The sequence below is a fragment of the Andrographis paniculata genome, unplaced genomic scaffold, assembly GCF_009805555.1.
Source record: "Andrographis paniculata isolate CXL003 unplaced genomic scaffold, ASM980555v1 Contig89END, whole genome shotgun sequence".
In the NCBI taxonomy this organism is placed as follows: Eukaryota; Viridiplantae; Streptophyta; class Magnoliopsida; order Lamiales; family Acanthaceae; genus Andrographis; species Andrographis paniculata.
Window position 1 is genome coordinate 2,256,344 of NW_026137627.1, and position 25,281 is coordinate 2,281,624.

General features: G+C 34.4%; 1 protein-coding gene across 1 annotated transcript; it reads left to right on the forward strand.

Annotated features, from left to right (window-relative positions):
- The first annotated feature begins 20,394 nt into the window (after window positions 1-20,394).
- On the forward strand, window positions 20,395-23,608 carry LOC127243044 (stachyose synthase-like). The gene is made up of 3 exons (XM_051262884.1): window positions 20,395-22,147; window positions 22,238-22,415; window positions 22,527-23,608. Exons 1-3 carry the CDS (start codon window positions 20,684-20,686, stop codon window positions 23,480-23,482), a joined length of 2,598 nt encoding a protein of 865 aa, XP_051118841.1. The 5' UTR covers window positions 20,395-20,683; the 3' UTR covers window positions 23,483-23,608.
- Window positions 23,609-25,281: the final 1,673 nt, after the last annotated feature.

The window sequence follows — 25,281 nt, forward strand, 5'->3', positions numbered from 1 at the left end:
TTTTAAAACCAAGTCTAGAACTAAGCCATAACCTATAACGTGTAACACCATAACCCAAGAAAACATAATTTTCAGCTTTCATATCTAAACCATCAGTGCAAATACGTATCACAGCAGAACACCCAAACACACGAACATTAGAAATGTCGATAATTCTACCCAACCACTTATTTTCCGAACATTCACCATTAAGGAGGATAGATGGTGATCGATTTCAAAGATAGGCTACTATTACAACAACTTCATCCCAAAATTTTTTAGGTAAATTGGACAACGTCGAAAGATATCCAGTTCTTTCCAAAAGAGTCCAGTTTAACCTCTTAGCAACCTCACTAAATTGGGATGCCTTGGAGACAAAATTAATACAATTTTGCACACAAGAATTATTAAACAAGTGTTACAAAAATTTAAACCATTATCAATTTTAATACATTTAATTTTTCTGTCAGTTTCACTTTCAATTTGAATTTTTCCAATTCTTGAAAACCTTAAACGAATTAGGTTTATTTTTCAATAAGAAAATTCCAATTTTTCTTGAAAAATCGTCAACTATAGTTAAGAAATATATACTCCCACCATAAGTGGGTTCACTAAAAGGATCATACATATCTACATGTATACATTCTAAAATCTGTTTTGAAAAAAATATATATATAATTTTCAAGGGTTTTTACTGAAAATTGAGTTTTATTTAATTTTCCAAGAGAACATGTATTACAAAAGGGAACAACGGAAAATTTATTATTTTCCAAACAACCAGATTCATACATAATTTTAAGACCTCTTATGCCATAAGTTAATATTATTTATTTCAGAATTATCAATTCCAGAACATGCAATTAGAAGAACAACAGAAGTAACATACAAATCATTTTGCACTTCTGCCCTAAAAATCACCAAAGCCCCTTTTGTTATTTTCATGTTGTTTAAACCTCATTTTCCTTCTAGAACTATAGTAGATAATTGATAACTCCAAATAATAGCATATTCTTTATTTGAAAAAAAACTGTGTATTACTTGAATTTCGGTGTGAAAACCATCACAATATCTGATTTATGACATACTTTATTGATTTATTCCGCTTGTCATGATCCAGAACTGGTTTGTCGAGATTATTAACGTTTTTGGCCTTTTTAAGCGATGTTTCTGGTCCAGAAAATCTAAGTCCTGAAAGTCAAGCGACGGCGCTGTCCGCTCAACAAGCGACGCTCTTTTCGCTCGAGCCAGCGCCAGCGACCAGACATCCATCGCAGCGAAGCAAGAGTGAACCACTCCAGGGAAATACCTAAGTGTCCAACTCGCAGCGGTAAAGCCATCCCGATACCAGCCAGCAAGGATAGCCCCACTTATCTGTGCTGATGCCCTCCAACTGCGTAACTGCTCGCAACTGCTGTCCCCTCTAGTTATAAATAGTGCGAACTATCTCTTGTAAAATATACTTCGACTGGAGTATACACTTGCGATTTTTGTAATTTTCTGCTGCCCTTCCTCCCTTCCGAGAGGTCTAACCCGGTAAGGGAGTTCTCAGCCGGAATGGCCAGAGGAGTTGAGATTTTCTCCTCATTTGACCGCTCACTTTACTGTTTTCTAGTTTAAGTTTACAGTTTTGGTTTACTGTTGCAGTGTTTCTTTATGTAGATCTTTACTGTTTTCTTTAGTAAGTAATGAGATATCAAGATTTTTTCATCTTCGCTCCTTCCTCATTTTCATATTTGTATAAGTCCGATTAGTATAGAATTCTGAGTCTCTAAGAAAGAACAGAGAAGAATCGAAGCCTAGTTTCGCATCGTATTCATTAACAGATTCTAGGTAATTCAATGTAGTTAAGTACGCGGGAGCCTTATCGACCTGCTTAATTACTGTTCTGAATTCAGTTTTGATTAAAGAGAGGTAACAAAAGGATAAAGACACCAATGAGACATAAATTATAATAATTAAAGGGGCATAAGCGCTTGTCTATCGGGCCACAGAAATATCTAGTGACAGTAGCATTTCTTGCTTATAATGTTTTAATTTTGGGCGTCGTTATAGTCTTGTTGTAAATCCCTCAAGGTCAAGTATTAGCGGTTCAAGTTCTGTGTAAATCTGCTTATATGATTACATTCACATCTCCTATCGCTTACATGTTTATACATATAATCTCCGTTTATGCACTAACACCACTCACTTATTTCATCCATGACAAACTAGTCATTAAGGAAGCACAGATCACACACAACATCCTCTGGTCGCTCCCTATCGTCACTATATATACATATACCGCCCTCATCTTCCCCGCTTACCTCCGCTCACAAGCCATTCTCACTGCCCCCATCACTCATCAGCCTCGCTCCGCTCATCCCATTGCTCGTTTTTAATCGCTTTCTTTAATTCTGCTTTAGTGAGCGAGCCTCTTTATGCTTTTTTGCCGTTTTTCACTAGTCGATTCTTGAAGAATTTTCGTGACTTAAAATCCCTGAGCTCGACCTGAAAACTCAACAGTTAGAAAGTATAAATAATAGTGATAAACGAGTCGGGGACTACAAGTACATGTTTAAACCTATATCTCTCCACACTCAATATTGCACACTTCACACCAATTCCAATACAAATTCCATGTGATTCAAACATAAAAAAACAAGTTATCAATAATCTAACACATGAAAAAATAAGTTGGTTGACAAACCAAGCACATATCTCACATCATACAATTTTATCACATTTCCATATTTAAATTTCAAATTGACAACACCAATTCCCTCAACTTTACACACGCGATTATCAGCCATAGTAACATAAGAATTTGTTAAAGTTTTAAATTCAGAAAAAATATTTCTCAAAGGTGTCATATGGTATGTACATGCAAAATCAACAATCCATTCATTACCACACAAAGAATTTGAAATTAAATATGTCCTAACAACAAATACATCCCCTAGATTTCTATTCATATCAGAAAAATTGGCCAACTCACATGCTTGTGCACTTTTACTATTATTATTTTTACTATCTTCAGCCATGATTATCAAGTTTCCAAAACAATTTACTCAAAAACAGTTTTGAAAAACATAGATTTTTTAGCAAAAACAGTTTGTTTTAAAATACATATTATTAAAAGACCAGTTTATCAAAAAATACATATTATTTTAAAAAAAATTGAGAACCAAACAAACACCCAAAATCACATAACACAAACAACAAATCACAGAAAACAAACACCACAATCAAATACAACAACAAATATATCACATGTAAATAATAACAAACATACAACTTATCTATTACAACATTCACTCGTGACTATTCCTCCGAAGGTACTCGAGAATCACTCACAAGAGTGAGGATTGAAGTTCTGCAACATTGTTATCACAATAGCCTTTAGAATCTATTGGCCAGAATTTAAATGCGGATATTAAACTAAGAAAAATAATAGTAGTAATATAATAGTTAGGGCTATAGAGTTTACCCTCGAAGCACAACAACAATATATATCCTACAACAATACAATGAAATATACAAATAGCCTATTTTTTTTCCAAGAATAGGGGTTAGCCAACTAATAACAACAAAACAGAAACAATATTTCTCCTCTAACCAAAGTTAGAGTCACCAAAACTCACATATAGGAGATGACAACATAGAAAGAACAGAACATATACATATACAGACCACAAAAATGCAGATTTAACAAGATTGAAAAACAGTTCTGGTTTAAAGATTTTAACCAAAATTAGTTACGATTTTCAAGATCTTAAACAGTTTTAACAAAAACTTTAAGGTTTTAACCCAACAAGCACAGATCTACACAAAAATAAGACGAAACAACAAGTTTTACAGTTTATTTTATTAAAATACCAACGGACAAAATCGATTTTCACCAGATCGAAATGATTTTGAACCGTTCTAATTGAAATGGACTCGAACTTAACTGATCTACACAAAACAATAGAGATTAAGTTCAAACCACACATTAAAGATTTTAACCAAAATTAGTTACGATTTTCAAGATCTTAAACAGTTTTAACAAAAACTTTAAGGTTTTAACCCAACAAGCACAAATTACACAAAAATAAGACGAAACAACAAGTTTTACAGTTTATTTTATTAAAATACCAACGGACAAAATCGATTTTCACCAGATCGAAATGATTTTGAACCGTTCTAATTGAAATGGACTCGAACTTAACTGATCTACACAAAACAATAGAGATTAAGTTCAAACCACACATTAAAGATTTTAACCAAAATTAGTTACGATTTTCAAGATCTTAAACAGTTTTAACAAAAACTTTAAGGTTTTAACCCAACAAGCACAGATCTACACAAAAATAAGACGAAACAACAAGTTTTACAGTTTATTTTATTAAAATACCAACGGACAAAATCGATTTTCACCAGATCGAAATGATTTTGAACCGTTCTAATTGAAATGGACTCGAACTTAACTGATCTACACAAAACAATAGAGATTAAGTTCAAACCACACATTAACAGTTCGACCGCAGCTATAATAGCACCGATCGAAGCACACGGGGCCGATTTTGAACAAATTTAAAGGAAAAGAACCGAATGCACTAAAACATGTTTGATTCAACCAGATCCTTTCGATTTCACACAAATCTATCAAGTATTGAGTAGAACTTTACAAAATCAATAGGAAATCACGATTTCGTAAATAAAAAACTCAACCGAGGCTCTGATACCACTTGTTATTAAAAATATATGAACGGATCGAAGATTTTATTACGAAATCAACCAAAGTTTGAATTAGATTTGGTAAGGCTCAGCCCCAACCAAACTCGGAACACAAATCGACACAAAAATCACACCTAACTAGCGACTACACAAGGCCGAAACCACATAACACACACAAAATCGAACCCCTACATAACATACAATGCGAAATAGTTTAAAACAAAAGCTTACAAGTGATCGAGCCCCTTGCGGCTACGAACAACAACAGACATGGGGGAAAACGCGCCACAGGAACTCCATAAGTTACAAAAGAAAAGGCGCCGCTAAGAATCGTTGTGAACCACCGTAGGAAGGTGAGACTGAGATAGAGTTTGAGAGAGGCTAGAGAGGGCGAGAGTCTTAGAGTTAGAGTGGAAGAATGAAATCTACTAACTGCGTTCTCTCTCTCTCTGTCTATATATATGAAGGGCAAACATGATTCAACGGCCATAATAAATGATCTAGATCGGATGGCCAGGATTGAGTCTCATTAAAAATACGCAGATCCAGCGGCGGGTATGAGTCAAGAGACCGGGTCAGGGTAAGTCGGCAGCCAAGGTAAGTCGGTAGCTTTGGGTAAGTCGACTGCCAAAGTAAATCGGTAGCCAGGGAAGTCGGCAACTAAGGTAAGTCAATATCCAGGGAAGTCGGCAGCCAGGGTCGTGGACCATGGGCCAGGGCCAAGGCTCATTTGGGCTGCATAATTAGGTGTGTGTCTTATTTGGGGTGGATCCAATTGGACTAAAAAATCAACACTTATACTTACTACAATAAAAAATATATGATTTTTTAGTAGAAATACAAAAATGATAAAAATAATACTTTGAATTAGGACAAAATGAGTATAAGATAGTGTATTTGTAAATTTGATGTTTTTAAATCTTTAATTTATTATTATTTTTTATTTTAAAATAATGATATATAGATATTAATATACAATACACTATATATATAAGCACATGTAAAAATGTATAAAATTATATATAAAAAAATATTGATAATTAATAATTATATTATATTTAAATTTTAAATAATTATTCTATGCCATTAATCTTATATATTTAATATGAATATATTATTTAAATTTATTATTTATTATTTTTATTGATAATTATATAATATATCATTTCTATTTACAATTGATATGATATAATTCAATTAAATATAATATTTTTTTAGTAAATATTATGTATAGAAATAACAAATTATTTTTATAAAAAAATCAAATTATTATGTATAAATTAAAAGATTGTTGTTTAGTTTACATAAAATCCTTCACTAATATGTATAATTATAATTTAAGAATCCTATGTGTTCTTTTAGTTTTTTACACCGCACATTCTCTCAAAAAAGTTAATACATAATATGCATTCTAATATTATTATAGGATCAGCCAATAAAAATATTAATTATTTCTACTAATAACTATTCTTTTATATTTTGTATATAATAAATATATATAATAGATAAAATATATATATATATATATATATCAATATATATGTTGTGTGGGTGCATGTGTATTTAAATATATGGATATAAGTATATATATGGTATATATATATATATATGTATGTATGATATGTATGAATATGTGATATGTGATGATGATTGAGATATTTAGTGCTTTTAATGAGATAAGGAGCACAGACAAGACACAAGAGGAATAAATAGAATTTTATGTGTCTTATTTCCTTCACTCATATCTATATTTATGCTGAATTTGAGATTCAACGAGTGGTAGTTAAGTTTCCACGATGAATACACATACCACTTACGTCGACAGTAATAAAGTGCATCCACCTAGTGTACACGTAACAATAATGTGTATAATACTCCCTCTTGAATGCTTTTATACAAGGAATGTGCCTCGTTAAAACCTTATTAGGAAAAAAACCCTGTGAGACGAAAAATTCTAGCGAAGGAAAAAAAGTACAACATTCTTGTATCAATCTGTTCCCCCTGATATGAGCATTATTTGAGATCCCTTAACCGACGCATTCCAATTTTCTTTACCGATTTTTCAAATGTTGCAGTCGACAATGCATTGGTTAATATATCCGCTAAATTATTATCTGATCGAATTTGGTGCACATTAATTTCACCATTCTGTTGAAGGTCATGAGTAAAAAAGAATTTTTTGGTGAAATGTATTTCGTTCTATCTCCTTTAATGTAACCCCCTTTCAATTGGGTTATACAAGCCGTATTGTCTTCATACAATGTAGTTGGAGAAATTTTATCATCAGGTATTAACCCACAAATTTTCAGAATATGTTGAGTCATTGACCTCAACCAAACACATTCTCGACTAGCTTCATGTATTGCTAATATTTTAGCATGATTTGAAGAAGTGACAGTTAAAGTTTGTTTTATCGATCTCCAAGAGATCACTGTTTCGCCATAAGTGAATATATAGCAAGTTTGAGACTTGTCTTTATGAAGATCAGATAAATATCCTGCATCGGCAAAAGCAATCAATTTATGTCGAGAATCTTTTGAGTAAAATAACCCGAGATCAATTGTTCCTTGGAGATAGCAAAAAATGTGTTTAATCCCATTCCAATATCGTCGAGTAAGCGATAAGCTGAATCTTGCCAATAAATTTACAGCAAAAAATATATCAGGTCGGGTTCTGTTAGCAAGATACATCAATGCGCCTGTGGCACTCATATATGGCAGTTCTAGGCCAAGTGTTTATTCGTTTTCACCTTTTGGTCTAAATGGATCCTTTAATGGATCGAGTGCTCTGATGATCATTGGGGTACTTAGCTGATGTGACTTATCCATCATAAACTGTTTCAGTACTCTTTTGGTATAATTTGATTGGTGGATAAATATTCCACTTTCTAAGTGCTCAATTTTCAAACCAAGACAAAATTTGGTTTTTCCAAAATCTTTGATCTCAAACTCCTTTTTCAGATATTCAACAGCTTTCTGGATTTCATCAGGAGTTCCAATTAAATTGAGATCATCGACATATACAATGATGATTACAAATTCTAACCCGTTTTTCTTTATGAAAACGCATGGACAAATATGGTCATTTATGTAACCTTCTTTTGTTAAGCTTTTGCTGAGACGATTGTACCACATTCGGCCCGATTGCTTGAGCCCATACAAAGATTTTTGCAATTTGATGGAATATGATTCTTTTGGTTTTGATTTGAATGATTCAGGTATGTTAATCCCTTCTGGAATTTTGATGTAGACGTCATTGTCTAAGGAGCCATAAAGATATGCAGTAACCACATCCATTAATCGGATATCAAGATTTCACGTACTGTCAAGCTCACCAAATACCTGAATGTTATTCCATGCCTAGCGTCGCTCGAATGAGAAAGCCCATGACCCCTGCAAATCATTCGTCCATGTTAGAAAGAGAAGTCATTGGTTTTCCTTGCATATTGCAATGGCTGCCTGAAGAAATGCATCTTGTGGAAGGTCCGTGAATGTTTGCAGAATGCGCTGAGCTTCGTACAGGGTCCATATGCGTTCTTTGCGGTAATCAGTAAGCTCGGCCCGCAACTCTTGTACTCCGCTGCGAACCTCACCTTGAATGTGGTCTGCCAACTCAACATTCGTAGACATATTAGATCAGCGCCGACGAGGTACCCAACCTCGGGTCCGTATCGAAGGACTGGTAGGGGGTCCTTGGTTGGTGCCGTCATTATCCTCATGTTCTCCCCTCATCATGGACGGTCCTGCCGATCGCGTCTCAGTACCCTCGGTAGTGTCCATGCTTCATGGTGGCGCATTGTTGGATTGAGTGCCGACTCATGTGGCAGATTGAGGTCCAAACATATCGTGACAATAGTCGAAGTGGTGAACGGACGCGACAGTAAATGCCTGTACCCGTGGTGTGCCTGCCATTACGCGATGGTGAGTTTCATGCTCCGATTTCTACCAAAGATCATTGGATTATATGCATACCATTAACCACACGGCCTTATGCGCCTCCCTCGCATCGATAAGACCTGTCTCTGAGTTCTAACCTAGCCCCGTCTGTCGAACAACAAGGTCTCACAGTAGACCATACGAGGTTTTCATCCGCTTAAACTTTCCTTGGAGTTTTTCCAACTCGTAGTCGCAGTCAGTCTCTTCATAGAATTGTGTAACTATCTGTTACCAAACCTCTGGCGCGAAGCTACCCTTGCAAAATTCCTCAGGTAGCCAGTGCAACCACATGATGTGCATGAAGTACAGCTCTAGCTCGTAAGTCCAATTCGAAATAGGTTTGCGTTGAACAGTAGGGTCTGCCCGTCGGCGAGGCATCTGTTGGAAGTCAAGTGACGGTATGAGATACATGTCAAAAATCTAGGCAAATCAACTACTCAGGATTCGTAACGGGGGACCCATCCTCAAGAGATATTCTTAGCGATACCTCACATTTTCTCTTACAACGACAAAACACTCGACTGCTCCCTCCGGAGCTTTCAGCATCGGGGATTTCAGCGGCGTCCAACTTTGCACGCTTCGGTAAGGCAATAATGGAATTGCGTAGGCTGATGTGAGTTTAGTTTAAAGTGAACACGATACAACAAAATAACGCATTTAAAATTTGAGAACAAAAACAAGGGGAGGAAAGGAGACAGTTCACCGTACTGCCTACACGCTAAAACATAATGAACAAGTAACCTTACGAAGGAAGCGTACCTCGTTGCCATTGTTCCCATCGACAGTAAACACCCCACACTAGCCTCACAGCACAAGCTTATGTTGTATTGTAAGGCTTCTCTTCCGATGTATGTACTTAGGGATGCCCTTACCGTGCAATACGGGAAAGCCATAACAACAGTGCAAAATGATCTCGACCGGAACAATTATTTGCAGAAGACATGTAAGAGTGAACGGTACAATGGTCTTGCGTTACAACCAATCCACACACATGTAATGGGAATAAGTCGCACAATACCCTATCTATTGGATCGTCGTCAACTCAGTACATGCAACCACGTGTGACATAAAAAACAGCCTATTTTTTGCGTGCTTGGGGTTGTAGTTAACTTGGGGAGTAGGCAACATTGGTGACGCAATTGTGAGGTGCTTCTAACTACGAAGTTGCCTCTACCACACCTGCGCTCCCAAATTGTTACACGGAGTCTACGGTTAACAACTCAATTGGATGTCAAACAAACTTTATACACCCACACATCTAGGAGGAAACATCTATGAAAATGTACCTTTTACGAGTCATCTTGGATCTTCTAACTACAGCGAAAAGGTCACAGGTCGAGAATAGTAATCTTAATATATGGACACGTATGATATAGGTGACCGTGAACACATAATGATGTCGAGAATAAACTAGTTATTATTATCTAATCTAATGTGAATCCGGTCCAATATTCCCTATAATTACCATCACCCAACAAAAAAGACAGCCACATATTCACACTTTCGAAGAGCCTTCATTAAGACGTCCATATGTACACTTGAGCGCTGGTGACAATCTATAGTTGCGGTATGTTTTCTTCATACCAAAAATGAAACAATGAAAGCGCCAGTCATTGGAGCCCTACACACTACTCGACAGACAGACGAGGAGAGGACCAGAAACCCGCCCACCCCAATACCCGAAGATGCTCATAATTTCTCATGGACAATAGGTTTCCCATAGATTTCGATAGTCGTTATAGCGAGTTATATAGCACCACGGTTGCGAATTCTACCCTAAATAAATATGTACTACAAAGCGCAACCTGAACTCGGATTCATATTCTACTACTGTTAATAACGGGGGTTGCCTCGTCAGGATGAAGTAGTCCCGCTTTCGCCGCTACCGTTCTATCCCTCATATTCCACAAGTATGCCCTCTTGAGAACCTGAGACCTTAACCCCGACCCCCACGGCTAACGGTATATTGAAACCCTCCTTGGTACCCTCTTAATCGTCATTCCAGTTAGGTCAAGAATTAACAAATTCAAACCTTGTACCTCACCCAACATTTCTCGCATCAGAAATACCCCTCTATCACCGATCCACAACACCTAAAGCCTAAACGATGTAGATTGAAATATATTTCACCGAAAAAATGCAGATTGCACCCTACTTTTACGCGATAAGTAATGGCTGACATCAAAGAGATCCGCACCTTGTTCCGTCGTCGCCTTCGAACCTTGCCGACAGTGGCTTAGGAGCCGACGAGCTGAGTCGGCAATGCTGTTCACCACAAATCTCCATCCAATCGCATCGTACCCTTCAATTAGCCGGAATTCCGTTGCCTTCAGACATCCGGTGTCGGTGCATCAATCTCTTGAGATTGTGCTCGTGAAGCTCGAAGTAAAAATGAGAAGGAAGGAGGTAGGTGTGCACACCCCATCTACCTCATTTATGTTTACTTTTTAAAAAAAAAAAAACAAAAAAAAAAGAGAAAAAACAGAGACAAAAGCGAATCTCCTCGGATCCTATACCATAGCCTTGTCGGAATGTGTCGGATAGACAGGGTTTCGCACCCAAACCCGGACGAACAGTAGATCTACAGTTCTCAAATCGCGTTGAAGAAACACACCCCGAAAATATCCCAAAATTATTTTTCTTTATTACAATTTTAAAAAATTAAATAAAAATTCAAAAACACTTTTTCATCAAAATAAAAAATAAAAAATTCAAAAACTTTCATCCTACACAATTATTTTACATATCAAATCAGTTTATATCATTTTCCCCCAACTCCAAACCAAACCTACATATATAAAGAAACAACTAAAATCAAACCACTCAAAAATTCAAATCTAAATCAAATTCAAATTCAAATTCAACTTGTTCGAACCGGCGCATAAAGAAACATACTCTTTATTTCTTAAAATGACAACAGAAAGAAAAATATCTGAAAGAAAAAGTGGAATCGGGGGGCTTATTTGATGACGTGGCAGTGGGGTCGAAGGTGGTTTTAATGCGTACATGTATCGTTTCAACGGTGTTAGTTAACCGTTAATAATGCTTCAATAAAATAGTGTGTCGGTGGAAACTTCCCATACCTTTCTACTTTATTATTTTTAAATTTAGTTATGTGACATCCAATATCTTTTTATTTTTTTTATTAAAAAAAAAAAAAATGTTTGAAAAGTCATGAAAATGGATGTGTTAGTTTGGAATAAGAATTTAATTTTAATTTTATATTTAAATAATTTATGATATAATATTTTAGTGTATATTTTTTAATAAGACAGAATTTAAATTATAAAAATTAAAAAATAAATTTAAAGAAATATATAATATTATAATTTTTTACGTAATATAGTAAAAAATTAAGGTTTTATTTATTTATTTTCAATTTAAAATTTTATTTAAATATATATTTTATAATTTAGACAAAAAGAATTTGAGAGTTTTAAAATTTTGAAAAATTTGCTAATAAAAAAAAAAATTAATGTGATACGATATTCAATGAAAAAAAAAATTGTATAATATTTTTGAAAAATTAAAATAATGTCAATTTTTTAAAGAGTTTGTTTATCCAATTTATTTTTTGATAGTTCCATTTTCTATAAATATAATAAAAAAATAATATATACATATTAAAATAATATGTATAATATATATTCTATTTCCCAATAAAAAATCAATAATTCAATATAAAATATTATTTTTTATATTATCAACGACGTACAAAAATATATATTCATCTAAAAATATAAAATGAATCCACATAAAATTGTCATCTAAACAAAAAGCACATTTTTACGTTTTTATTTTAAGTGAAACTTGTTACATGAAAATTCTTCAATTATATATATATATATATATATCATTCCAATTTATCTGGGTGCATATAGGTTATATTATGCTTGTCTTATTTATTATTTATTTATTTATTCTGAGGAGGGTTGTTACTTTTGTTGAACATAGTCTATATTAGCTTTCATCGAGAACAGAATGAACAATTGTTTATGATCTATTATTATTGTTATATTTTAAATTTAAATTTAAATTTTTCCTTCTTTATAATTATTATATTTAATTTAATTTTAAAATTAAATTTAGACATTAATCATAATTTTTTCATATTTTTGATTCTTTTTAACCAAGTCATGCCCTACAAGCCATACCCTATATTCCCAAATCCAATCACTGCATGTACTTCTCCCCTTCACGTCGCGTCCACCCGTCAAGACCAAACCCACCACCCATCACATGTCGGATATTATTTAGAATAAAATAATTTTATACACAAACGGACAATGTTTATACATGTAGTTGTTATACCTGTGACTAATTAACACAACAATTTATATATATTTTTATTAAAATCCTTCTTGGATTTTAGTCCAAATAGATCCATCTCATAAAACACAATACTACACCCATTAAGCAATCCATAAACACCTACTAACCCATGGCCCACAACCCACGCCTCTAACTTGTGGCCCGCACCTTGACCCGCCTCGTCGACCCGCCTACACTATAACCTACATTTTTTATGTGAGATTTGTTTCTGCACGTTCGATGGAGAGTTTTAAACTAGGTCGTTGCTTTCTTTTTGCCCTAGATATATAAAGCAAGAAGAGCAACTGTCTCCATTCATTCAATCATAAACACACTCTCTTTATATTTGTCACCCTCTCTTAAGCCTCTCCTACCCTCTCTCGCGCAATTTTTTCCGATGGTTCCTCAACGGTGTTGCCTTCCTTCTGTTTGTGGAGTTCTTTGGTATATTTTGTTTCCCTTGTTTGTTGATTAGAGTCGCAAGGCGCTCTCTCAACCCGGTAGGCGTTTGTTTTGTCGTGTGGTGCCTTGTTTTTGTGTTGTGGGTTTTTTTCGTCGAGTCGTGGGTTTCTAGGTTCGGTTTTGTGTATTCGTCGCATTTTTAATGTATATTATGTTGATTTTCTATCGAACAAGTGGTTTTGGAGGCTGAGCCTAAGACCAAAACTCGTTAAAAGTTTTTACCCTATATTTAGTAATAAAATCTCGATTTCGATCCTTAAATTTCATATAAGTGGTATCAGAGCCTTAGTTGAGTTTTTTCTTTTACGAAATCATCTTTACTCTTTGATTTTGTAAGGATATGCTCAAAACCAAAGTGATCCGCTCAAAACCAAAGTGATCCATGAGAAATCGAAAGGATCCGATTGAATCGAACGTATTATATTGTGTTTGGTTCTTTTCCTTTGATTTTATGTCAAAATCCGCCTGTCGAGTTTCGATATGTGCTAATATAGGCGCGGCCAAACTGTTAATGTGTGGTTTGGACTTAATTGCTATTGTTTTGTGTTGATCGGTTATGTTAGAGTCCATTTCAGTTAGAACAGTTCAAAATCGTTTCGATTTGGTGAAAATTGAATTTTTCGGTTGTTATTTTAAGAAAATAAACCGTAAATCTCTTTAGCTTCGTCTTATTTTGTAATAGATATGTGCTCGATTAAGTTAAAAATCTAAGGTTGTGTTCTTTTGTGAGTTTTAACACAGTTTTTACTATTCAGATTCTTTTTTCCCTCAAAAAAATCAAATCAAATAATTACTTTTCTTTTTTTATATTATACTAAAAATTTATTTTACATTCAAAACATCACATCAACATCTATTTATATCACATCAAACAACTATTCAAATTCAACTTTTTACTATTCATAAATCCAAACCCAAAACACCAAACCCACAAACAATTTTTCCAAATCTTTTTAGTTTTGTTAAAACCGTTTTAGATCTTGAAAATCATAACTATTTTTTGTTAAAATCTTTAAAATCAAAATTGTTTTTCAAGGATCTTGCTGTATCTTCAGTGGTGGCATGTCCCTATATCTGCTCTGCTCGTACTGTGTTATTATCCTTTATATTTTGTGAGTTTCCATTATTCTAACATTAGTTAAAAGAGAAAAAATGTCTTTGTTATAGATAATTGTTGTTATATATTGGCTAACCCCTATTCTTGAAAGAGTACAGATTATTATGTATATTTTTTCTCTTGTAACCTTGTAGGGAAAAATGTTACTGTGCTTCGAGGGTAAACTCTAAAACCCTAGCTAAATCATTATTTTTTTTTATTTTACTTTGTTTAATTCCGCATTTAAATTATGCCCAAATCTATTGTAAAGGCTTTTCTGAAACCAAGGTTGCAAAATTCTGATCCTCACTTTTGTGAATGATTCTCGAGTCACGAGTGAATGTTGTAACAGATAGGCTTTACTTCGAGTTTTTTCATTGCATGTGGTTGCAGTATTTTGTGCTAATTAGTTATTGTGTTTGATTGCCAGATTATAGTTGTTTTCTGTGCGGTGAATATTTTGGTAGTGTGTTGTGATTTTTTAGATGTTTGTTTGGTTTTCAATTAGCTTTAAAAATAATATGTATTTTTTTTATAAATTGTTATTATGATAAACTATTTTGAAAACAAACAGCATTTGCCAAACAATTTGCATTTTTCAGAATTGTCTGTTGAACAAACTATTTTTTGAAAAATTGATAATTATAGCTAGGCAAACATTTTTTAATATCCAACTTTTTATGGGAAAATTGATTTTCTATTTGGAAACAAAAAATGAGAAGTATACTTATTACTCAAATATTAATTATGGTTGTGGAGCCGGATCAAGCAGCTCTAGTCCCTCTCGAAAAGAGGATTGAGTTAGATGAAATGGATTCATCCTATATAATTTTAGATTTAACTAATCATGTAATTCGTAAGGTTGGTAGGCAAGAATTTGCTTTGGCATTATGAAATAAATTGGATGAACTATACACTCAAACTTCTTTACCAACTAGGCTTTATTTGTTAGAAAATTTCTTTAGTTTTAAACTTGATCAACCTAAAACTATTAATGAAAATCTTGATATTTCTCAAAAATTAATTCAAGATATTAAGTTTACCGGTGATAAAAAAATATATATATAGATGATTACAGTGCCATAGTTCTTTTGAATGTTATTCCAAGTGTATATTCTGATGTAAAATATGCAATTAAATATGAGTGTAATTTTGTAACTTTATATGTGGTTATTAATGATTTGAAAAGTAAAGAATTAGATTTGAATGTAAATAAATCTAATAAATCTTGTGATGTTATGTTTATTAGGGGTAGATCTCTTTTTATATCTAATAGAAATAATAATTCTGAAAATTCTGATAATAACAAAACAAATCATAATAATAATAATAATAATAATAATAATAATAATAATAATAATAATAATAATAATAATAATAATCGTCATCGAAATAGATCTAAAACTCCTAATAAATGAGGAAATAGATGCTCTAATTGTGGTGATCCTTCACACTTTGTTAGATATTGCTCTAAGAAACATAACGATAATAATAACAATACTAAAATAATAATGCACAAGTAAGTGAGTTAGCCCATGTGATTGCTAGTGAAAATAATTTAAGGGATGTGTTTGATGTTTGTCCATATTTAAATTCGAATTTTTTTAGTGCTAATGAATTGATTGTTGATTTTGCTTGGACATACCATATGACACATTTGAAACATATTTTTTCTAAATTTAAAATTTTAACACGCTGTTATATTAATATGACTGATAAACATGTGTGTAAAGTTAAGAAAATTGGTGATTAATCTAAAATTTAAATCTGAAAATGTGCTAAAATTGCATGATGTGAGATATGTGTCTGAATTGTCACGTAACCTGCTGTCATGTGTTAGGTTATCTACTTTAGGTTTAGAAGGAAAATGAGGTTTAAATTTCATGAAAAATAACAAAAGGGTTTTTAATAATTTCTAGGGTAGAATTGAAAAATAATTTGTATATAACCCTGTTATACCTGTGAATGTATATTTGAATACTGATAATTTTGAAATTAAAAATTCTAAATTATGGCATAAAAGATTATGTCATCTTAACAATAATGGTTTCAAAATTCTACATGAATTTGGTTATTTTGAAAATAATAAATTTTTCGTTGTTCCCTTTTGTAATACATGTACTCCGGGAAAATTAAGTAGTGTACAATTTTCGTTTAAAACCCCAGAAAATTACATTTTTTTATTCAAAACAAATCTTGGAATGTATACATATAGATACATGTGATCCTTCTAATGAATACACTCATGGTATGAGTGGATATTTTTTTACATTAGTTATGATATTTCAAGAAAAATTTGAATTTTCTTATTGAAAAATAAATCTGATTTATTCAAAATTTTCAAGAATTGGAATATTTAAATTAAAGTTGAAACTGACAGAAAAATAAAATGTATTAAAACTGATAATAGTTTAAATTTTTGTAACACCTAGTTCAATAAAATTTTTATGCAAAATTGTATTAAACTTGAATCTGTCTCCATATCACTCCAATCTAGTGAGATGGTTGAGAAGCTAAACCAGACTCTTTTGGAGAGAATTAGAGATCTTTTGACTTCATTCGGTTTATCCAAAAAATTTTGGGGTGAAGCCGCTGTAACGACAACTTATCTTTTAAATCGAACACCCTCTATTCCACTTAATGATAAAATTCCTGAAAATAAGTGGTTGGGTAGATTAGTCGACAAATCTAATGTTCGTGTGTTTAGATGTCTGGTTGTGATACACATTTGCACTGATGATTTTGAAATAAAAATAAAAAAATTGTGTTTTCTTGGGTTATGGTGTTACGGGGTATCGATTATGTTTAAGTTCTAAACTCGGCTTTAAAACTATTATTAGTAATAATATGACATTTAATCAATGATATATACCATGTTTGAATATTGGAGAATATGAATTGGTTGTTTATTGTAATATTATAAATAAGGTGGAGCATAATTTAATTGATATAAAAAATTGAGAAAATAAACCTGTAAAATCTGATTTTCGTTTTGAATTTATTGATAATCAGCATGTTTGTGAATCTAATAATGTGCAATTTTCAGTGCTGCTGAAAATATGTTTGTTTTCAAAAATGAAAATTCAGAGTGTGTGAGAGAGAGATTCTGGTTTAATTGCAACGTTATATTAATTTTGTTTCTAATGAAGTCTCTGTTAAATTTGCTGAAATTGTGCAAATTGATGTTAAAATTAATAATGTCAAATTTGAGAGAGAGAGAGAATAATATTGTTTTTTATAGTGTTCAAAATGAGGTGGAATTTTGAGTTGAATAGTGAAACTGATACTTTTGTTGATGACTTTCAAATTTTATCTATTGCGCAGACTATTGTGAGTAAAAATGAAAATACAATTTTTGAAATTAAAAACAATGTTGAAACTTATTGTAAAAATAATAATGAGATAGAAAATTACATATTTGTTAGAGATGCGGATAGAAATAATCCTAAAGTGTTCTCTATATTTGATACTCCTCCGTCCCATAACAAAGTATCTATTTTTCCATTTTAGTCTGTCCCATAACAAAGTATCAATTTCCTTTTTTAGTAACTGTACTATCTACCTAACATTACAAATACTCTTACAACTTACGATATATTACACAAATGTCATTACCTTTATATCACACATACTAATAAGGTTATTTTAGTCATTTCTATTTTATTCCTACTATATCCCAATATGATATTAATATTTCTAAAACTATGTGCAAAGAGCAAATGAATATTTCTTTATGGGACGGAGAGAGTATTTTTTATTCATCTTCTTTGCCATGTGATATGTTTGAGAACTTAAACACGTGGATGACCTTATGATTGATAGGAAAATAATTAATTCTGAAAATAAGTTTCAAAGTTTTGTAATAAGGAAAGATAATAATTCATTAGTCATTAATAATTGTTTGAAAACAGTTCCTTGGCTTTGCTATTGGCTTATTTGTAGTATGTTATAATTGGTTGTGAATGATATAAAACTTATGAAGCTTGCTATTGTTTCTGTTTGTATATTGTGTGCAACATGTTTTGGTTATATGACACATTTATAATGTGGAGTAGTTCTATCAATAATTGGATTTGAATGTATTTTAGATACAATATTGGGGAAAATTAATAATTTTGTATCTTGTTTGAAAGTTGATACATTTGATTAGTTGTATTCTACATGTGTGTAAATGGTAGGCTAAACTAATATATTTTTTATTAACTTGTTTTGTATGTTTTTCTTTGTGTAGGTAAGTAATCCAAATCTATGGGCAGTGATAACCCCTACTACTCGGACCAAAATTAGGTGAAGAATTTGTTAAATTTTAGTCCAAATAGATCCACCCCATACAATATAATACTACACCCATTAAGCAGCCCATAAACACCTACCCAACCTATGGCCCACGACCTGCGCCTCTGACCCACAACCCGTGCCTTGACATGCTTCGCCTAATCCGCCTATTCTTTTTGCCCTAGATATATAAAGCAAGAGGAGCAGTTGTCTCAATTAATTCAATCGTGCCTCTCCTGCCATCTCTCGTGCAACCTTTTCCGGCAACTTTTTCCGGCGATTCCTCGGCAGCGTTACCTTCCTCATGTCCGTGGAATTCCTTGGCTTGTTTTGCTTCTCTTGTTTGTTGATTAGAGCCACAAGGGGCTCTCTCAAACCGGTAGACGTCTGTTTTGTCATGTGGTGCCTTGTCTTTGTGTTGTAGAGTTCTTTTTCGTCGAGTTGTGGGTTCTTAGGGTCGATTTTGTGTGTATATTGTGTCAATTTTTTGTTGACCGAACCTAATACCCTGCAAATCAGGTGACTTGATGCGTCGGGAGTTTGAACCCATGACCTCACGATTACAAATCTAAGCCCTGTCCCACCAAGTCATCCTTTATGGGACTACGTCTTCGTCTTCTCTGTAAGATATACGGCTGCAATTGGATATCAATTTTATGCCATTGTAGCGATTAAAATGCATTTTATTTTATTTTTGTGGATTTTTTTTTATTTTTTTTTTTTATGTTCAATATCTGGTATATGAGTTTTATTTACATTTGAGCAATAATAATGATACATGTTTTAAATATCTGGGGATGCCTTTTATTACTATTATTTTTATCATTTGTATGCTTTTGTTTTAGACTTTGATATTTTTAAAAAATGCAATATTTTATATGAAATAATTTTGACAAAAATATCTTTTAAATTATATATATAACTAACCCCTGATATGCTAATTATAAAACAAATTTAAATTTTTAGTTGGGTTCCAATGAAATAAATGTTGAGGACAGTCACCGTCACATAGAGGAAAAGGGTGAAGAATTCGAGTGTCCTCAAAATCAGGCGATTGACACTCCACAATTCCCTCCTCAAAATCTTATCACCTAAGATAATAATAATAATAATAAATAAATGAAAAAGTGCAGTGGTAGAACCTTTCAGAAGCAATCTATAACAAACCTACTCTAGAGAATTTCTTCCTTACCTTAGTACATGAGATGACGACACACACCACTGATTTTTATTTCTACAAAATAGATAATATAAACAAATAAAGTGTTGCAAAACCAAATAAGATAATTATATTAGAAATGACTTTAGGGTTAAACATTTTTTTTAATTCAAACAAAATATAAGAGGCACTAATAAAACTGACGGATGAAATACACCTGCTTAAAATATTGTCGACGATTACGAAATTAAATCAATGTCAAGAGGATTGGGATTGGGTGACAAGATCAGGTTTTGCATAAACTTGCTTTCTTGCACAAACTTATAAATAAATAAATAAGTTTGATATACATGACAATCAAATCAAAGCCTTCCTCCCTTTCTCCACCGTCCACCGCACTTTTCCTTTTATTTATTAATTAATTTAATTTAAAAAACTATTTTTTATTTTATTTATTATTTGAACGTTGTGGAAGGATATTATATGTAATAAATAGTTGGATAGAGATACATAGATAGATGCAGTTACATAATTGACTCTTTATTTTATTTTTCTTTTATTTTTTATTTTTTATTTTTTTTACGTCTAATTCTAGCCTATACTCACCCACCTCTGTAAACTGTTTGTTCTTTAGTGAGTGTCTCTGTTCCTGTTACTTCCTCTGCTTCTATAAATACTCAGACAATCTGAGAATTTGACATAGCCAATTCCTCAATTTCATACATTGTCTTCTCAATCCCATAGCCTTCTTTCTACCTTCACAACATATCCATGGCGCCGCCTAATGACACCAATATTGAATCCGTGTTAGAATCCCGCCACAGCAAAGACAACTTCTTCCGCCTCCACGGCGGAGTACTCTATGTCCGGAATATTCCCCTGCTCTCCCAAGTTCCCGACAACGTCAAATTCAACAATTTCACTTCCGTCTCCCAAATCCAAAACGATGAGGTCCCTCTGTCTCTGCTCCAGCGCGCCAATTCCCAGTCCTTCAAGGGCGGCTTCCTCGGATTCCGACACGACGCTCCCGCCGACCGCCTCACCAACTCCATCGGAAAGTTCACCGGAAGGGACTTCCTGAGCATATTCCGGTTCAAAACGTGGTGGTCCACCCAGTGGGTCGGGCGGTCCGGGTCGGACCTCCAGATGGAGACCCAATGGATAATGCTGGATGTGCCGGAGATCAAATCCTACGCTGTCGTAATCCCTGTAATCGAAGGCAAGTTCAGGGCGGCCCTCCAGCCAGGACCGAACGGCCACGTGTTGATCTGCGCGGAGAGCGGCTCGACACGTGTCCAAACATCCTCCTTCCACGCAATCGCCTACCTCCACGTGTCCGACAACCCTTACACGCTGATGAAAGAGGCGTACACCGCCATCAGAGTCCACCTCAACACCTTCAAGCTCATTGAAGAGAAGGCGGCGCCGCCGCTGGTGGATAAATTCGGCTGGTGCACCTGGGACGCCTTTTACCTCACGGTGGAGCCCGCCGGAGTTTGGCACGGCGTGAGAGAATTCGCCGACGGCGGAGTGTCGCCGCGGTTTCTGATCATCGACGATGGCTGGCAGAGCATCAATACGGACGGTCAGGATGATCCCCACAAAGACGCCAAGAATCTCGTGCTCGGAGGCACTCAGATGACATCACGCCTGCACAGGCTGGACGAGTGTGAAAAATTCAGGAAATATAAACCCGGTCTAATGCTCAGCCCGAATTGTCCGAAATTCGACCCGAAGAAGCCGAAGATGTTGATATCTAAAGCTATTGAGATCGAATTCGCTGAGAAGGCACGTGACAAGCACAAGGCGGCCGGTCAATCCGACTTGTCGGAATTATACGAGGTGAAGATTGAGAAGCTTAAGAAGGAACTGGATGAGATGTTCGGTGGAGATGAAGATGAAAATGGTTGCGTTTTCGACGAAAATGGCGGATTGAAAGCGTTTACTGAGGATTTGAGGAAGAATTTTAAAGGGTTAGATGATATATACGTGTGGCACGCACTGGCGGGGGCGTGGGGGGGTGTACGCCCCGGGGCGACCCATCTGAAGTCGAAGATTGTCCCCTGCAAGCTGTCCCCGGGACTGGACGGGACCATGGAGGATCTGGCGGTGGTGAAGATAGTTGAGGGGTCTGTGGGACTGGTGCACCCGGACCAGGCTGAGGAGCTCTATGATTCCATGCATGCCTACCTTTCTCGAGCTGGTATTACAGGGGTCAAAGTCGACGTCATTCATGTAATAATTAACTTATTTATTACTCTTTGTATGTATCATGTCATATCTCAATTCAACTTAATTAATTAATTAATTAATTAATATAAACAGATGCTGGAGTATGTGTGCGAGGAGTATGGAGGCAGAGTGGAGCTTGCCAAGGCTTATTACAAGGGGCTGTCGAAATCTCTCGCGAAGAACTTCAAAGGGACAGGGCTCATCTCCAGCATGCAGCAATGCAACGACTTCTTCTTCCTCGGAACAGAGCAGATATCTATGGGAAGAGTTGGTTAGCAACAAATTCAACTCTCTTTCTCTCTCTTAGCTTGAAAGTATATATATATGCATATATATGAACTCATGATTATGTAATTTATTTATTTATTTGATTTGATTGCAGGGGATGACTTCTGGTTTCAGGACCCGAACGGCGACCCGATGGGTGTGTACTGGCTGCAAGGGGTGCACATGATCCACTGCGCATACAACAGCCTGTGGATGGGTCAGATGATCCGACCCGACTGGGACATGTTCCAGTCGGACCACCAGTGCGCCAAATTCCATGCCGGATCCAGGGCTATCTGCGGCGGCCCTGTTTACGTAAGCGACTCTCTGGAAGGCCATGATTTCGATCTCCTCAAAAAACTGGTCTTTCCCGACGGCACAATCCCTAACTGCCTCCACTTCGCACTCCCCACAAGAGACTGCATCTTCAAGAACCCCCTCTTCGACGGCACCACCGTCCTCAAGATCTGGAACTTGAACAAGTACGGCGGTGTGGTCGGGGCTTTCAACTGCCAAGGCGCTGGGTGGGACCCCAAGGAGCAGAGGATCAGGGGGTACTCGCAGTGCTACAAGGCGCTGAGCGGGCGGGTGGGGGCGGAGGACGTGGAGTGGGATCAGGGGGAAACGGCCATGGAAATGGAAATGGAAATGGATGAATACGCAGTGTACATGAGCGAGTCGGAGAAGATGGCGGTGGTGATGGCGGGGGAGAGCATTCCGTTCACCCTAAAGCCGTCGACATTTGAGATCTTCAGCTTCGTTCCGGTGAGGAAGCTCGCCGGCGGCGGCGGCGGAGTGAAATTCGCGGCGGTTGGACTGAGCAATATGTTTAACTGTGGAGGGACGATACAGGAGGTGACGTGGACGGAGTCGGAGGTGAAGGTGGTGGTGAAGGGCGTAGGGAGGTTCGTGGCTTATTCGAGTGGGTCCCCCAAGAAAGGGTACTTGAATGGGGAGGAGGCGCGATTTGAGTGGTCCCACACGGATGGCAAGCTTGCCATGGACATAAATATTAATATAAATATAAATAAAGATATAAATATAATATCCAATGTCACTTTTGTGTTTTGAATCCATCAAACTATGTATTACTTGCCCTTTGGGTTGATGGGTTCCGTGACGTGTGCAAGTTTCTTCTTTTGAGTTTGCTTTGAAATATTGTACAATTAAAAATATATATATATATATATATATATAATGGAAATACCAACTGCCATGGTCTTAAGTTAGTTAGTCCGTTGGTAGTTATTATGGATCAACCTACTCCACGCCGACCACATTCAATTCAATTTTGCTTCATTTCTTACTACTTAACTTTACACACCAGGGCAAGGCAGGGCGCTAGTGCCAACTGCCAAGTCAAGTCAACATGCATGTTATGTTAATAAATTAAGGCTCCAATAATTAAGGATAATTTTTTATATATAAAAAAAATATATATTCTATACGTCTTATTTCAAGTACTTTATATACTTAATATTAAAATATCTCTATTTTTATAAAAAATATGAAATATTATTATTTTATTTGTATTTTTTCAAAACAAAAATATAAAATATTTTTATACACTTTCACAATTAATGAATTTATTATTTTTTAGTTCATTACGAAAAAGTAAATGATCTTTTGAAATAAAATTAGGGAATATAATAAATATCTATTTAATAAAATATCTTATTAAATATTTAATTTTTTATTATTTACAAAATTTTAAAACTATGGCAGCTGTCTCCTGTGTGTCCCAACACAACCGCCGACCTTCTGGATGTCGTTGACGATTGATTAACTAACTTAACCAACATGGCCCACCTACCCACCTAAAGATATTCATCTTATCAGCATTTCAGACGCGACGGACACGTATAGAATCAACTTTCTTTGACTATATTATCCAAACACGACACAACCTTCCAGAAAAAATAATAATAATAATAATAATAATAATAATAAATAATATTAGCCAAATATTGCATGCAAATTTACGTAACATTATATTAAAATATTTATCATAATTTAATATTTATATGTAAATGCTATAAATTTAATATTGGTTTTTGTTGGAATTTTAATTTCTACAGAATCGACAATTGTTACTGCAATAAATAATTTTTACCGAAAATCTTAGCAGGTACATTATAAATTTAATTAGGATCAGATCAATAAATTAAGAAATTATTAAAATAAATATATAAAATATCTAAAATTTGCTAGGATCATAGAGGATGCGATTACGGTTTTGGTTTTGAATTTTGATTTTAAATCGTAAATTTTTAAATTAAAATAGTTGTTTGATATGATATAAATATATATTGATTTGATGTTTTGGATGTAAAATTAAATTCTAGTGTAATAAAATAAATAAAAATTAAATATTTAATTTAATATTTTAAAAAAAATAAAATAAAATTAGAACAGTAAAATCAACGGTAGAATCTTACATGAACATATAGTGTAGACATTCCTGGGCTGGAGGAAGGAACAAATATGATTGACACGAATTATAACTAATTCACGTACCTCACCCACTGCTTAGTCATGGATTCAATCCAACATGATTCTACACGACACTAAAGTTAGTACAATTTACATTTGATTTTAACACACAAGTCTTGAAATATTTTAGATATTTAGTTTTTAGATTTAATAGATTTATAATTAGATTTGATCTTATTCATAGATTAGATTATTTACATTTGAGTCTATCGATTCTGTTTTGTATTGCCTATGTATAGACTCCTTATTCTGATGATTAATAAGACCATCTCATTATTTTCCCCTAAAATTTCTAACATGGTATCAGAGCTTACTTTTCTCATACCGTAGATATAGCCTACCAACCCGCATTTCTCCGGGTACATTCAACCTGGGAT